We start from the raw sequence: 17,995 nt of genomic DNA on the forward strand, positions 1-17,995 counted from the left end.
AAGACACACAGATAAAGGCACATTCCTCGTCCCATATGCTAGGACAAATTTGTACAAACACTCCTTCTTCCCTAGTGCTATTAGAGCATGGAATGGGTTGCCTGAGCTAGCCAGGAAAACCAGTGACTTGGCAGAATTTAAGTCATTGGTTAATTATGCATGACTGAATGAATGACGCGTAGGACGTAATCATCTTCTTTTTTGAAGTAACGTCTGTATTATATAAGATCTTCCATGTTCGGAGATTCTTTTCTATCAGCGTGTTTACCAAGTTGGCTTGACAAGCCTGAGAAGCCCACACGTTCGAATTCAGGTCGTTCCCTTGTGTATTTTTATAAATACATTGAAAAGTGATCATCCAGATACCCCATTCTTTCTTCCCCTTTTAACTGGTCTAGACAAGTGATAGGATCATAGCGCAATGAGAACGCTAAAAGCATGCAATCGCTCTAAACAAAAAACAAATTGGTAAAAAAAAAATATTTCTAATCGCACAGATGTATTATTTTTAGTCTAGAGCTATTAAAGATTTTATTGCATGACTGATTAAAACTAGACTATTTGATATATTTAATATACGCTTTTTTTTTTTTAAGTAATTATTTTGTGTACTTTGCTTGTTCCTAATGAGGTCGAGACTTAGCAGTAGGCAGAAAACTATTGATGTCAAGTATTAACGACAGAGAAAACATAATCTCTTCGGTCACTGTTGACCCACGCCAATGTGTTCGCACCTACTACAGCCAAGACAGAAACTCCAGCTTTGAGCTCTTGCTAGATGCACGCTTCTTTGTGGAGAAAATATCTCTCTGGAACGAACAAGGTTCGTAAAAAGTGATTAGTTGAATTCTATCTCTTCTGACAGGGGACGCAGTGGCGTACATGGTTAGTTGAATTCAATCTCTTTTGACAGGTGACGCAGTGGCGTAGATAGGGTGGGGGAGGGGGGGAGAGTTTGAAAATTCATCCGGGCCCCAACTTGAGAGGGCCCTCAAAATGAGTGTTCGAAATTTTTGTTTTACGTTAAATATTAAATGTTACTCAAAATGCAGGGGCCCCCAAACAGTTCAAGTCCCCCACCCAGGACCCCAAAGGATGGCAAATTCCTAGCTACGCCTAATTTGGAAAATAGATAATCTCTTTCTAGTTCAGTGTTTCCCAAACTGTGTTCCGCTGAACCCTTGTGTTCCGCGAGACATAAATAAGTGTTCCGCGAGATACTAGAATAATTAACTAGTAGGCCTCCACGTGAATTATTCTCTCTAAAAAAACGAACCAAAGTGTTCCGCTAAATACTCAGAATGTGCAAAGTGTTCCGCTAAATACTCAGAATGTGCAAAGTGTTCCGCTAAATACTCAGAATGTGCAAAGTGTTCCGCTAAATACTCAGAATGTGCAAAGTGTTCCGCTAAATACTCAGAATGTGCAAAGTGTTCGCTAAATACTCAGAATGTGCAAAGTGTTCCGCTAAATACTCAGAATGTGCAAAGTGTTCCGCTAAATACTCAGAATGTGCAAAGTGTTCCGCTAAATACTCAGAATGTGCAAAGTGTTAGGTTAAGGAAACGTTTGCGAAACACTCCATGGTAATACTTTTAGATTCTACTTAATTGTCGCAGGATTCTGAGCTTCGTCTTAAAAAGCTGATAGTAAATCGAATAGTTAGGCTTGATAAAGTGAGGTTGGTATTATCTTAGAACGGAAATGTACCGTGATGTCCAACCTTTTGTAGCCTGGTGAGCCATATACACTTGTCGCCGGCCACATCATCGCGAACCTTCGTCCAATGAAACAGAACCTCAAACAGCACAGCGTCACAATGCTGAAAATCTCTGAGTTAGCCTACCTTTTGTATTTGCTCCATAGACAGAAACATGAAGCTTCGTGTTAAGAGGATTGTTATCAAGCTATGTTTTGTTTATTAGATAGATTTAATTCAGCGTTTTCCCTGGCACTGGGTCACAGGCTGGAAAAATCTCTCTGGCTTTAAGCAATCAATATCTATGAGTTAGCCAACCTTTTCTATTTGTTCCATAGACAGAAACTCATAAAGATAAAACTTCATATTAACAGCATTGTTCGCAAGCTGTATTTAGTCTGTTAGAGTAAACTCCGCGTTTTCCTTGGCTGTACTTTTGACCAATTAATGGGCCCTTGCTATGTTATAGATACATACAACACGGTACTTTAATTAATTTATTTATTGTTCAGTAATTAACTGTAAATCTAGATCTTGACGTTTAGATATGAGCAAAAATTTAACATTTCAAATAGAACTAGATGGAAATTACCTGGAGCCAATAAGCAAGTTGAGACCGCAATTGGCTCTTTAACATTTTTTACATTTACCTATCCCATACTCTGTTGGACCGTTGCAAGATTCGTCGACCGTCTTTCTCCATTCCTCTCTGTCCTTTGCCTTAGTTAGAACCTCTTTCAATGGCAGGCGCGTCCATTCTTTTATGTTGTTCTCCCATCGCTTTCTCTGTCTGCCAATTCTGTCTTCAGCTTCAAATACCTCGGAGCTATTGTCTCAGATGAGGGAACGAAACCTGAACTACTGGCCTGAATTGTCCACAGCAGCCCTTTCAAAACTTAAAATAATATGAAAAGAAAAAGGCTTAGCCCTCGGCACCAGAATCAGACTAATGCGCTTCCTGGTCATGGCCAAATACTTATATGCTTGTGAGTCTTGGACGTTGACTGCAGAGCTAGAGAGGAGGATCCTGGCAATGGCATTGAGATGTTACAGAAGGATCCTAGGTATCACATTCAAAGACCTCATCATAAACCAAGAGATTAGAGTCAGGGTTACTGCAGCGATTGGACCCCATAATGGCCTGCTAACTATCGTAAAAAAAAAACGAACCTAAAAATCTATGACAATATTAAAAGATCTTCGGGGCTCGCAAAGACCTTCCTCCAGGGAACAGTACCAGGAAAAGCAGAACGACTGGATATTTTACGTTTATTTTTTCTTTTAAAAAAAGTAGCTAAAGAAAAAATTTAACCAATATTTGTGCCTCTGTTTTTGTGTTGGTTTGTTTAAACCGAGATGTGATTTTTAATTATCCTCAGATCCTTTGTCGGAAAGAGTAGACTATTTTGAGATTCGGTGGCTCTACAGGAACCTAACAGAGGCTTTCTACTCTTTGAAGGTCACCAAAAACGAATACGAGTTTCTCCTGCCGGAGAGAGCCGTCTTATCGTCCGTTCGAGTCCGAAGTTTTGCTCTGAAAAAGGACAGGAAGCCACGGTATCTTACGTCTTGCGACTTACACGTTTACGGTGGTAAGAAGAGGCGCAAGTGTTGGGTTGTGCCTCGGCCGATCGTTTTAGAAGGCCTAAACACTGGACTGTGACGTCACTGCCTGTGGGCAGTTTAGACTAACAGCTCGTCGCCACGTCACAGGTCTGTACACGGGTTGTGACGTTGCAGGTCACGTGTTCAGGCCTTCTATAACAATTTGTTCTCGGTTGTGTTTTGTTTGTCTTTTTTACATGTTTGGAATGTTCAAGCAGAGATAGTTACCTACTAGTCCAAACCTCCTGCAGCACGACGGGGGATGGGAGCGGGCAGGGTTTGAACCCCGGACCATCGATAAATTCAAACGACAGTCCAGCGCGCAAACCGCACGACCAGCCGACGTACGTATCACTGAAGAGCCGGCAGCTTACGAGTGACCCTATCAGAGCCGGCCTTAGCAGTGCGCGAAACCCTGAGCTAGTGTCATACCAGGGCCACACGTATTAGTACGATGGGCTGATGGGTAAAAATATTTTTATCGCGGCCTCCCCTCGATTACGGCGCCGAGTCTGAAGCGGTCGCCCCACTCTCCAACCGCAAATATCGCCTCTGGACTCAGCACCGCTTCAGTCATCACTACAATTCTATTGGCTACAATTCTATTGGCTACTTAGCGACTATGGATAATTTCATAGGAATAATATGAAAGCCTGGGCTATGGTTGGGACGATGCTGCCGACGCAGCAGTTCCCCACATCCTTTTCCACCACGCAACTGATGTATCCATATAATGGCAAGCACTGATACAGTTAGGGATCAGCGGCGTCACAGACTTTACTCTATCAGTAGGCACTGCTGTCACTATCATGAGTGTAATATATATATTCTGCCAGTTTATGTATCTAAGGCTTAGTAAACACAAACATGAAATAGAAACATTAAAAAGCTATATAATCTTCCATGTTCATAGACTCTAGCCTAGCAGCGTGTTTACCAAGGTGGCTTGACAAGCTTGAGAAGGCTTAAACCCACACGTTCCAACTGTAAAAGTTCGGTTTACTTCATGCGGTAGTGTTTGGTATCTCAAACAAGGAAAATAAATAGTACTTGACTGAAGTGGTGGTGTAAGCTGAACCAGTCCCCTTTATAGACAGTCGTCTGAGGCTTATTACAAATTTAATTACCTGACCGATCCAAACTAATTAATACAATTAATATAAACTTTGTGTTTTTTTAAGTATTGTTTTTTTATTGTGCTTGTTGTTTTTTTTTTTTTTTTTTCAGATTGTGTCGCAGAGAACTATGGGATCGACTGTGAAAAAAGGTGCAGTCTGTCCTGCATGGAGCGTGATTGTTATATCAATGGGATTTGTAGGAAATGTCGGCCTCACTGGACCGGTGCGCATTGTTTAGATGGTAAACATCTTCTTAACCTATTTGTCTTTTATCATCTTTTAACAAAGTTTTCGACTGCCAACTTGGAAATCGCATTGCATGCCACATGCTACGCCTGTATTCTATTTAATCATTTCTTTTAGCGTCTCAGGCGTAGAAATGCTGGAACAAAAATAATAATTTTATTTAAAGTAAAGTTCCCCTTTCAGACCTTGCGCTCTATAAGGAAGATTGTGTGAAGGTCATCTATTTTGTGGCCTAACGTTAACGAGGGTTTCGTGTGGCCAGCACAACGACCAACCGCCTTTACTTTTCCCCAACTAACGTCAGGTACCCAATAGATATGTTTCAATCTTTCTTTGAGAATTGTTGACTTCAAGTAATTCTTCATTAGTTTGAGGCGCGAGAAGCTTCTTTCACCAGATTCCACAATTACGAGTATTGAATAATGCCGTTTTTTATCGCGCGTAGGATTGGCGTTTTCCATTTTTAACGACACCCTAAAATGAAAAATTTTGTCTATATGTATTTATATTGGATGAGCGGTAAAGCGCTTGGCTTCCGAACCGGGGACTGGGGTTCGAATCCTGGTGAAGACGGGATTTTTAATTTCGGAATCTTCGGGCACCTCTGAGTCCACCCAGCTCTAATGGGTACCTGACATTAGTCGGGGAAAAGTTGTGTTGGCAACATGACACCCTCCTTAACAGTTAGCCACAGAAACAGATGACCTTTACATCATCTGCCTGTGGTGGAATAAGTCCGCCGTTCGGTCCGTTGCACTTACCGATGGGGACAATGGCCTGTGACTTCTAGGGGTAATGTCTTAGAGCCACAATGTGGTGAAGATTTTGTTTGTATTGTATAGGCACATAGACAGGCACAAGCAAAACGCAAAGCTTAATGATTTTGTGGAAGAACAAATATTTAATAAAGATTAATTAGGAAGAAATACAATCAGCGAGTAAGTGGGGGGGGGGGATGTACAGAGTTATTTAGGATCTTATGATAACGTTTAAGATAGTATCATCACTGGGATGTTGCTCATAAAAATTCGTGTATGGTTTGTTTATTCGGCTGTCTCTCACTTATCTGTATTCAAGGTTCTCCTTCGGGGTGGTGTAAGTTGAAGCTCCGTTGCGCTGGCAGCCAGTTGCTGGTGCCCTGCAGGTAGGCAGGCACTAGGGTGATGAGGATGAGGATGCCACACGGTGGGCTTATTCCTGCGGTAGGTGCAGACCGGTCCTGGGACCTCAGCCTGGAATGCCTTCAGTTCCGGTCGAGGGTGATGAGTGACTCACTCTCAACGGGAATGTGTGGAGAGCTGCAGAGGACTGCCTTCAGACAACGAAACACGCCAGCCCTGATGTAGGAGGCTATGAGATGAGATGTGAGAGGAGCCTGAATTATTAAACCTCAAAGGCTGGTTGGCGAGGGGCGCATCCTTGATAGGAGTGTCTCCCTCAGACTAACTAAGATACATGCTAACGACATTTCACTAGGTCTGATAATAATTACTGTACACATGATATAATAACAATATTACGAATACACATATAAATGTACAAGGCAGGGGCATAAATGAGGAGGGAAACAGGGGGACCGTATTACAGGGTTGTAGACCCTGTGACCTCATTGACCCACAGGTAAACAAGTCCACGGTCCAGAGAACCGTGACGAGAAGAAGGGAGGGGGGATAGAAAAGGGCACTTAACTATGCAGTCCGACAAGCCGAAAATAGTGGGGTAGACACGCGAGACTGATTCTCGGGCCCAAGGATGCATGGTAACAGCACAGTATGTGCATAGCAAAACCAAGCATGATTATAGGTATATATATATATATGTGCACAGGTAAGGAAATAATCTAGACGCGAGTAGGTCCAGATGAATATGGATATGAATGAATAAATGCATAAATAGAAATTAGGATTAACTAAATTGTAAGGTGGATGTCCACTGTTGGGAGTACAGTCAACATTGACGAGTAAATGAGGAACACATATTCATAGAGATTTACAAATGTAATATTTGGAAGCAAATAAGTGTTAACATGGTAATGATACATAAACATAAATGTTACAGGCGAAGACACACTAAATAATAATGATAAAGTTTTTCCAACTCACCCGCTTTGCCTCACACAAGTTCCTAAATGAATAGTGGACTTGAGAGTCTTCTGACTTCTCAGTTATTCTGATCTAGAATGGCATTAGCCTGAAGCTTTCGTCTCCGGCTTTCATAGGTTCCCGAGCGGTATGTTAGAGTAGTGACGATCCAATGGCCATCAAGTCTTTCGAATTTAAAATTGTTAAATTGGACCAATCTTTTCATTTGGGGCGCATTCATTTGACTTCTTTAACCCGCGACCCGGGGGGGGGGGGGGCGAAGGAGGATGAAAGCGGAACCATGCAACAATTATCAGGCTCGATGGTACAACGGACGGGAACAATTTGATTAGCCCTGGGCGTTAGGAGTGTCGACTCAAAGAGATATGCGTGGACTTTAAGACTGTGTGTGTTTGTTCTGGCGTTTGGGGCGTAACTTTCAATTTTTATGTTCCTGGACTTAATGGCTACGTAAGTTTATTTCGGCATTTAGGGCGTAACTTGGGAGGTGTGTTTATGGCTTATAATTTGGTGGTTGGATCTAACCTTGGTGTAATAGGATGTTTGTGTTCTACACTGGTCAGTTTAGTGTTGAGAGTGGACTATACAATGCTAACTAGTGGTAAAAAAAAAGGGGGGGGGTAGTTCCGCACTGGTCAGTTCTGTATTGAGAAGGGACGCGTTTCGTCACACTGTCCTATAGACCACAAGGTCTGAAAGGGAAACATTACTTTTTTATATATATTTAAGGAGATGTGTATGAGTTTTCAAAAGATTTTAATAAATTTCCGGACTTTTCCATATATTTTGCAATTTCAGATTTCCAGGAGCTCCTGGTAAATCAGGAGACCGTGGGAAATCTGTTATGTTATATAATGGTTTAATTTAATAATTTATACACCTAGAATTAGCGCGGGTCCCATGAAAGTGCGGGGCCCACTGCGGTCGCGTAGGATGCAGTGTCCTAAGGCCGGCCCTGCAAAATATCTGCGTAGTTTACGCCGCCGGTCGACTAGTTTCATATAATTAAATATTGGTAATTATTCAAAATTGTTTGATATAAAAAAAAGTGAAATAAGTCATACAGTATTGAGTTATATGCTTGCAAAGGTGGATTCCTTCCCCTTAGTTAACCTTTGTTGTTTTTTTTAAAGTATTTTTAACTATCTTTTTTCATAACGCCTATAGCCTACATTACCTTGTACATTATTTAATTAAATAGTGGCAAATGTCTCTATTGTTTGATGTCTGTCGCACTTTAATATAACAAAAAACAAATATAACATCCAAAGCTTTATTACAGCGAATGACGAAAATAACTACATAGATAGCAAAGGTCAGGCCATTGAATATGGTCAGTACACAATCTCACGTAACTCACACATGTTAACAAACACTAGGGGAGACAATCGAAACAAACAAACAAATTCACGACAATATTGAAAAAGTGAAATAAATCACACAGTATTGAGATATATGCTTGCAAATGTGTTCTTCCCCTAAGTTAAGCTTTCTTTTTTTTTTTTTTAAAGTATTTTTTAACTATCTTTTCTCAAAGCGCCCATAGCCTACATCATGTTGTTTATATCTAAATTATCTATCTCTATCTAAATTACTTTATTATTTTATTTCTTTATTATAGCTATGAATTCTAGGTCAGACATAACTGTGGAGGAAAAGTCCGTTAATCTTGATACCAATGACACGCTTACAACTCTACAATACAGTGAACCAAAAAAAGTCCCAATGCATTCTAGAAGTTTCGGTTCGCTTTGGAAACTCTTCGTGGTTCTCCTGGTCTTCATCATGACGCTTATCTATTTCTGCTTTTGGCTCCTGCAGGACAAAAAGCATCAAGACTACATAAGAAAAGGTATTTGGGCTTCCCCTTTCGTGATTCTTACCAAGCTTATATCGACTCACTCTGTTTGTCTGGTAAAACATTTGTACACGTTATTTCTCCAACACCCAATCTCGGAAAAAGGTGAAATTTTGCACCATTATTTCTTTATCCTGACAGCACAAAAATAAAAAAATAAATTAATTATTCAGTTTTTCATTTACTATTGGTAGTTAATTATTTTCTTGTGGAGTTGCCTGCGAAGGTTTGATTTGTGATAGGGAAAAAATTGTGAACATATAATATTTACAGATTTGTATTAAATCAAAAAATTGTTACTATGTTAACTGTGAATAGACCTTGCTTTTAATGACTTATTAAATTTAGCTCTTGTGATATGAAGAGAAATTAACGCTTGAAGGATTACGGGCTCGATATGACGTAAATTATGCCGATGTGCTAAAAACTGAAAACTCAAACTCAAACAAGGGAAATAAATTGTACTTGACTGGCATGGCCTAAATTGTGCCCATGTGTCAAAAACTCAAACTCAAACAAGGGAAATATATTGTACTTGACTGAAGTGGTGGTATAAGCTGAATTAGTGCCCTTTTTTCTGAAATAATGTAATAGCCTACATCCGTATAGTCTTCATCCCTTATAGTATAGAGGCCTACATACTAAGCGACTTAAAAGAAATATAAGATTTATGTTTCTTTTAACAAAATAAAAATAGTACATGTTGGTGAAAAATATATTCGGATGAACCCATAAAGGGACCGAAAGGAGCCGGATTGCAAAGAAATGCTCGGGCCTATTTAGACTCTCTCTCTCTGCTTATCTTTGTAGACGTAATGCCCGTTTACCAAAGGCAATAGTTTTTTGTCGCGTTTCAGGCACGACGGGATGACAAAGTTGTTTCCCCGTTTTACAAATCATCCAAATTTACCTTCACTGGTCTAGAGAAAAGCATCTAGCAGAACACGGCCTCTAAACAAAATAGAATAGATGAAGAACTTTTTAAAGGTTACGAAAAAACTTGAGAGCCCTAGAAAAGAGAAGAGAGGGCTTAGACATCTTAAAAGAAAATGGAGATATTCTTCCCGAGGACAAAGACTTTTTATACATCAGTGTTTGGTAAAATATGCAGATCGCAAGTGGGTCAGAGTGAACACTTTAAATACTGGACTCATCCATCATTTTTGAATTCAAAGGCCTTGACCTACTCTAGCCTTTGGCCTCAAATAGTAGACCTCTTACAATCTTAACAGAAATACGGCCTGACTCAAATTTCAAAATTAGATAAAAAAATATGGAAATAGCTCTTGCCATTCCATAGAAATTCAATAGAAAACCGAAGCAGACGTGAGTTTGATAACGATTGTATTGTCAGCAATCGAGAGAATTCTATGCATCAAATTGATTAAAAAAAAATTAAGCCCTTGGCTAAAAATAAAAATTCATTTTCTATGTTAAAGGTCACCAAAAAAAAATACTTTTTAATCTCTTTCAGTTTCTCAAAACTATTTTAGTAAGTCGAGAACAGTGTCGGTAGATAGCAAGGTCAGGTACGTAGACAGACATCAATTGGTTGGACTTTGATTACTTTAGTACTTTAGTACGTAGATAGACATCAATTGCACAGACTTTGATTACTTTTGTACTCTAGCACGTAGACAGACATCAATTGGTTGGACTGTGATTACTTTTGTACTCTAGTACGATTAGTACGTTAACAGACATAAATTGGTTGGACTGTGATTACTTTTGTACTCTAGTACTCTTGTACGTAGACAGACATCAATTGGTTGGACTGTGATTACTTTTGTACTCTAGTACGATTAGTACGTAGACAGACATCAATTGGTTGGACTGTGATTACTTTTGTACTCTAGTACTCTTGTACGTAGACAGACATCAATTGGTTGGACTGTGATTACTTTTGTACTCTAGTACGATTAGTACGTTAACAGACATAAATTGGTTGGACTGTGATTACTTTTGTACTCTAGTACGATTAGTACGTAGACAGACATCAATTGGTTGGACTGTGATTACTTTTGTACTCTAGTACGATTAGTACGTAGACAGACATCAATTGGTTGGACTGTGATTACTTTTGTACTCTAGTACGATTAGTACGTTAACAGACATAAATTGGTTGGACTGTGATTACTTTTGTACTCTAGTACGATTAGTACGTAGACAGACATCAATTGGTTGGACTGTGATTACTTTTGTACTCTAGTACGATTAGTACGTAGACAGACATCAATTGGTTGGACTGTGATTACTTTTGTACTCTAGTACGATTAGTACGTAGACAGACATCAATTGGTTGGACTGTGATTACTTTTGTACTCTAGTACGATTAGTACGTAGACAGACATCAATTGGTTGGACTGTGATTACTTTTGTACTCTAGTACGATTAGTACGTTAACAGACATAAATTGGTTGGACTGTGATTACTTTTGTACTCTAGTACGATTAGTACGTAGACAGACATCAATTGGTTGGACTGTGATTACTTTTGTACTCTAGTACTCTTGTACGTAGACAGACATCAATTGGTTGGACTGTGATTACTTTTGTACTCTAGTACTCTTGTACGTAGACAGACATCAATTGGTTGGACTGTGATTACTTTTGTACTCTAGTACTCTTGTACGTAGACAGACATCAATTGGTTGGACTGTGATTACTTTTGTACTCTAGTACGATTAGTACGTAGACAGACATCAATTGGTTGGACTGTGATTACTTTTGTACTCTAGTACGATTAGTACGTAGACAGACATCAATTGGTTGGACTGTGATTACTTTTGTACTCTAGTACTCTTGTACGTAGACAGACATAAATTGGTTGGACTGTGATTACTTTTGTACTCTAGTACGATTAGTACGTAGACAGACATCAATTGGTTGGACTGTGATTACTTTTGTACTCTAGTACGATTAGTACGTAGACAGACATCAATTGGTTGGACTGTGATTACTTTTGTACTCTAGTACGATTAGTACGTAGACAGACATCAATTGGTTGGACTGTGATTACTTTTGTACTCTAGTACGATTAGTACGTTAACAGACATAAATTGGTTGGACTGTGATTACTTTTGTACTCTAGTACGATTAGTACGTAGACAGACATCAATTGGTTGGACTGTGATTACTTTTGTACTCTAGTACGATTAGTACGTTAACAGACATCAATTGGTTGGACTGTGATTACTTTTGTACTCTAGTACGATTAGTACGTAGACAGACATCAATTGGTTGGACTGTGATTACTTTTGTACTCTAGTACTCTTGTACGTAGACAGACATCAATTGGTTGGACTTTGATTACTTTAGTACTCTAGTACTCTTGTACGTAGACAGACATCAATTGGTTGGACTTTGATTACTTTTGTACTCTAGTACTCTTGTACGTAGACAGACATCAATTGGTTGGACTTTGATTACTTTAGTACTCTAGTACTCTTGTACGTAGACAGACATCAATTGGTTGGACTTTGATTACTTTAGTACTCTAGTACTCTTGTACGTAGACAGACATCAATTGGTTGGACTTTGATTACTTTTGTACTCTAGTACTCTTGTACGTTGACAGACATCAATTGGTTGGACTTTGATTACTTTTGTACTCTAGTACTCTTGTACGTAGACAGACATCAATTGGTTGGACTTTGATTACTTTTGTACTCTAGTACTCTTGTACGTTGACAGACATCAATTGGTTGGACTTTGATTACTTTTGTACTCTAGTACGATTAGTACGTAGACAGACATCAATTGGTTGGACTGTGATTACTTTTGTACTCTAGTACGATTAGTACGTAGACAGACATCAATTGGTTGGACTGTGATTACTTTTGTACTCTAGTACGATTAGTACGTTAACAGACATAAATTGGTTGGACTGTGATTACTTTTGTACTCTAGTACGATTAGTACGTAGACAGACATCAATTGGTTGGACTGTGATTACTTTTGTACTCTAGTACGATTAGTACGTTAACAGACATCAATTGGTTGGACTGTGATTACTTTTGTACTCTAGTACGATTAGTACGTAGACAGACATCAATTGGTTGGACTGTGATTACTTTTGTACTCTAGTACGATTAGTACGTAGACAGACATCAATTGGTTGGACTGTGATTACTTTTGTACTCTAGTACGATTAGTACGTAGACAGACATCAATTGGTTGGACTGTGATTACTTTTGTACTCTAGTACTCTTGTACGTAGACAGACATCAATTGGTTGGACTTTGATTACTTTAGTACTCTAGTACTCTTGTACGTAGACAGACATCAATTGGTTGGACTTTGATTACTTTTGTACTCTAGTACTCTTGTACGTAGACAGACATCAATTGGTTGGACTTTGATTACTTTAGTACTCTAGTACTCTTGTACGTAGACAGACATCAATTGGTTGGACTTTGATTACTTTAGTACTCTAGTACTCTTGTACGTAGACAGACATCAATTGGTTGGACTTTGATTACTTTTGTACTCTAGTACTCTTGTACGTTGACAGACATCAATTGGTTGGACTTTGATTACTTTTGTACTCTAGTACTCTTGTACGTAGACAGACATCAATTGGTTGGACTTTGATTACTTTTGTACTCTAGTACTCTTGTACGTTGACAGACATCAATTGGTTGGACTTTGATTACTTTTGTACTCTAGTACGATTAGTACGTAGACAGACATCAATTGGTTGGACTGTGATTACTTTTGTACTCTAGTACGATTAGTACGTAGACAGACATCAATTGGTTGGACTGTGATTACTTTTGTACTCTAGTACGATTAGTACGTTAACAGACATAAATTGGTTGGACTGTGATTACTTTTGTACTCTAGTACGATTAGTACGTAGACAGACATCAATTGGTTGGACTGTGATTACTTTTGTACTCTAGTACGATTAGTACGTTAACAGACATCAATTGGTTGGACTGTGATTACTTTTGTACTCTAGTACGATTAGTACGTAGACAGACATCAATTGGTTGGACTGTGATTACTTTTGTACTCTAGTACGATTAGTACGTAGACAGACATCAATTGGTTGGACTGTGATTACTTTTGTACTCTAGTACGATTAGTACGTAGACAGACATCAATTGGTTGGACTGTGATTACTTTTGTACTCTAGTACGATTAGTACGTTAACAGACATAAATTGGTTGGACTGTGATTACTTTTGTACTCTAGTACGATTAGTACGTAGACAGACATCAATTGGTTGGACTGTGATTACTTTTGTACTCTAGTACGATTAGTACGTTAACAGACATTAATTGGTTGGACTGTGATTACTTTTGTACTCTAGTACGATTAGTACGTAGACAGACATCAATTGGTTGGACTGTGATTACTTTTGTACTCTAGTACTCTTGTACGTAGACAGACATCAATTGGTTGGACTTTGATTACTTTAGTACTCTAGTACTCTTGTACGTAGACAGACATCAATTGGTTGGACTTTGATTACTTTTGTACTCTAGTACTCTTGTACGTAGACAGACATCAATTGGTTGGACTTTGATTACTTTAGTACTCTAGTACTCTTGTACGTAGACAGACATCAATTGGTTCGACTTTGATTACTTTAGTACTCTAGTACTCTTGTACGTAGACAGACATCAATTGGTTGGACTTTGATTACTTTTGTACTCTAGTACTCTTGTACGTTGACAGACATCAATTGGTTGGACTTTGATTACTTTTGTACTCTAGTACTCTTGTACGTAGACAGACATCAATTGGTTGGACTTTGATTACTTTTGTACTCTAGTACTCTTGTACGTTGACAGACATCAATTGGTTGGACTTTGATTACTTTTGTACTCTAGTACTCTTGTACGTAGACAGACATCAATTGGTTGGACTGTGATTACTTTTGTACTCTAGTACTCTTGTACGTTGACAGACATCAATTGGTTGGACTGTGATTACTTTTGTACTCTAGTACTCTTGTACGTTGACAGACATCAATTGGTTGGACTGTGATTACTTTTGTACTCTAGTACTCTTGTACGTAGACAGACATCAATTGGTTGGACTGTGATTACTTTTGTACTCTAGTACTCTTGTACGTAGACAGACATTAATTGGTTGGACTGTGATTACTTTTGTACTCTAGTACGATTAGTACGTAGACAGACATCAATTGGTTGGACTGTGATTACTTTTGTACTCTAGTACTCTTGTACGTAGACAGACATCAATTGGTTGGACTGTGATTACTTTTGTACTCTAGTACGATTAGTACGTTAACAGACATAAATTGGTTGGACTGTGATTACTTTTGTACTCTAGTACGATTAGTACGTAGACAGACATCAATTGGTTGGACTGTGATTACTTTTGTACTCTAGTACGATTAGTACGTAGACAGACATCAATTGGTTGGACTGTGATTACTTTTGTACTCTAGTACGATTAGTACGTTAACAGACATAAATTGGTTGGACTGTGATTACTTTTGTACTCTAGTACGATTAGTACGTAGACAGACATCAATTGGTTGGACTGTGATTACTTTTGTACTCTAGTACGATTAGTACGTAGACAGACATCAATTGGTTGGACTGTGATTACTTTTGTACTCTAGTACGATTAGTACGTAGACAGACATCAATTGGTTGGACTGTGATTACTTTTGTACTCTAGTACGATTAGTACGTAGACAGACATCAATTGGTTGGACTGTGATTACTTTTGTACTCTAGTACGATTAGTACGTTAACAGACATAAATTGGTTGGACTGTGATTACTTTTGTACTCTAGTACGATTAGTACGTAGACAGACATCAATTGGTTGGACTGTGATTACTTTTGTACTCTAGTACTCTTGTACGTAGACAGACATCAATTGGTTGGACTGTGATTACTTTTGTACTCTAGTACTCTTGTACGTAGACAGACATCAATTGGTTGGACTGTGATTACTTTTGTACTCTAGTACTCTTGTACGTAGACAGACATCAATTGGTTGGACTGTGATTACTTTTGTACTCTAGTACGATTAGTACGTAGACAGACATCAATTGGTTGGACTGTGATTACTTTTGTACTCTAGTACGATTAGTACGTAGACAGACATCAATTGGTTGGACTGTGATTACTTTTGTACTCTAGTACTCTTGTACGTAGACAGACATAAATTGGTTGGACTGTGATTACTTTTGTACTCTAGTACGATTAGTACGTAGACAGACATCAATTGGTTGGACTGTGATTACTTTTGTACTCTAGTACGATTAGTACGTAGACAGACATCAATTGGTTGGACTGTGATTACTTTTGTACTCTAGTACGCTTAGTACGTAGACAGACATCAATTGGTTGGACTGTGATTACTTTTGTACTCTAGTACGATTAGTACGTTAACAGACATAAATTGGTTGGACTGTGATTACTTTTGTACTCTAGTACAATTAGTACGTAGACAGACATCAATTGGTTGGACTGTGATTACTTTTGTACTCTAGTACGATTAGTACGTTAACAGACATCAATTGGTTGGACTGTGATTACTTTTGTACTCTAGTACGATTAGTACGTAGACAGACATCAATTGGTTGGACTTTGATTACTTTTGTACTCTAGTACTCTTGTACGTAGACAGACATCAATTGGTTGGACTTTGATTACTTTAGTACTCTAGTACTCTTGTACGTAGACAGACATCAATTGGTTGGACTTTGATTACTTTAGTACTCTAGTACTCTTGTACGTAGACAGACATCAATTGGTTGGACTTTGATTACTTTTGTACTCTAGTACTCTTGTACGTTGACAGACATCAATTGGTTGGACTTTGATTACTTTTGTACTCTAGTACTCTTGTACGTAGACAGACATCAATTGGTTGGACTTTGATTACTTTTGTACTCTAGTACTCTTGTACGTTGACAGACATCAATTGGTTGGACTTTGATTACTTTTGTACTCTAGTACGATTAGTACGTAGACAGACATCAATTGGTTGGACTGTGATTACTTTTGTACTCTAGTACGATTAGTACGTAGACAGACATCAATTGGTTGGACTGTGATTACTTTTGTACTCTAGTACTCTTGTACGTAGACAGACATCAATTGGTTGGACTTTGATTACTTTTGTACTCTAGTACTCTTGTACGTTGACAGACATCAATTGGTTGGACTTTGATTACTTTTGTACTCTAGTACGATTAGTACGTAGACAGACATCAATTGGTTGGACTGTGATTACTTTTGTACTCTAGTACGATTAGTACGTAGACAGACATCAATTGGTTGGACTGTGATTACTTTTGTACTCTAGTACGATTAGTATGTTAACAGACATAAATTGGTTGGACTGTGATTACTTTTGTACTCTAGTACGATTAGTACGTAGACAGACATCAATTGGTTGGACTGTGATTACTTTTGTACTCTAGTACGATTAGTACGTTAACAGACATCAATTGGTTGGACTGTGATTACTTTTGTACTCTAGTACGATTAGTACGTAGACAGACATCAATTGGTTGGACTGTGATTACTTTTGTACTCTAGTACGATTAGTACGTAGACAGACATCAATTGGTTGGACTGTGATTACTTTTGTACTCTAGTACGATTAGTACGTAGACAGACATCAATTGGTTGGACTGTGATTACTTTTGTACTCTAGTACTCTTGTACGTAGACAGACATCAATTGGTTGGACTTTGATTACTTTAGTACTCTAGTACTCTTGTACGTAGACAGACATCAATTGGTTGGACTTTGATTACTTTTGTACTCTAGTACTCTTGTACGTAGACAGACATCAATTGGTTGGACTTTGATTACTTTAGTACTCTAGTACTCTTGTACGTAGACAGACATCAATTGGTTGGACTTTGATTACTTTAGTACTCTAGTACTCTTGTACGTAGACAGACATCAATTGGTTGGACTTTGATTACTTTTGTACTCTAGTACTCTTGTACGTTGACAGACATCAATTGGTTGGACTTTGATTACTTTTGTACTCTAGTACTCTTGTACGTAGACAGACATCAATTGGTTGGACTTTGATTACTTTTGTACTCTAGTACTCTTGTACGTTGACAGACATCAATTGGTTGGACTTTGATTACTTTTGTACTCTAGTACGATTAGTACGTAGACAGACATCAATTGGTTGGACTGTGATTACTTTTGTACTCTAGTACGATTAGTACGTAGACAGACATCAATTGGTTGGACTGTGATTACTTTTGTACTCTAGTACGATTAGTACGTTAACAGACATAAATTGGTTGGACTGTGATTACTTTTGTACTCTAGTACGATTAGTACGTAGACAGACATCAATTGGTTGGACTGTGATTACTTTTGTACTCTAGTACGATTAGTACGT

At 38.5% G+C, this 17,995-nt stretch overlaps 1 protein-coding gene across 1 annotated transcript in view; it reads left to right on the forward strand.

The window, feature by feature from the left end:
- Positions 1-17,995, forward strand: part of LOC106056020 (uncharacterized) — a 36,152-nt gene that overhangs the window by 15,432 nt on the left and 2,725 nt on the right. The window contains exons 5-9 of the mRNA XM_056017736.1: positions 632-823; positions 3,079-3,291; positions 4,532-4,663; positions 8,392-8,622; positions 10,103-10,157. Coding sequence (XP_055873711.1) covers positions 632-823; positions 3,079-3,291; positions 4,532-4,663; positions 8,392-8,622; positions 10,103-10,157 — 823 coding nt within the window. The remainder of the gene's footprint in view (positions 1-631; positions 824-3,078; positions 3,292-4,531; positions 4,664-8,391; positions 8,623-10,102; positions 10,158-17,995) is intronic.

The sequence above is a fragment of the Biomphalaria glabrata genome, chromosome 18, assembly GCF_947242115.1.
Source record: "Biomphalaria glabrata chromosome 18, xgBioGlab47.1, whole genome shotgun sequence".
Lineage (NCBI taxonomy): Eukaryota > Metazoa > Mollusca > Gastropoda > Planorbidae > Biomphalaria > Biomphalaria glabrata.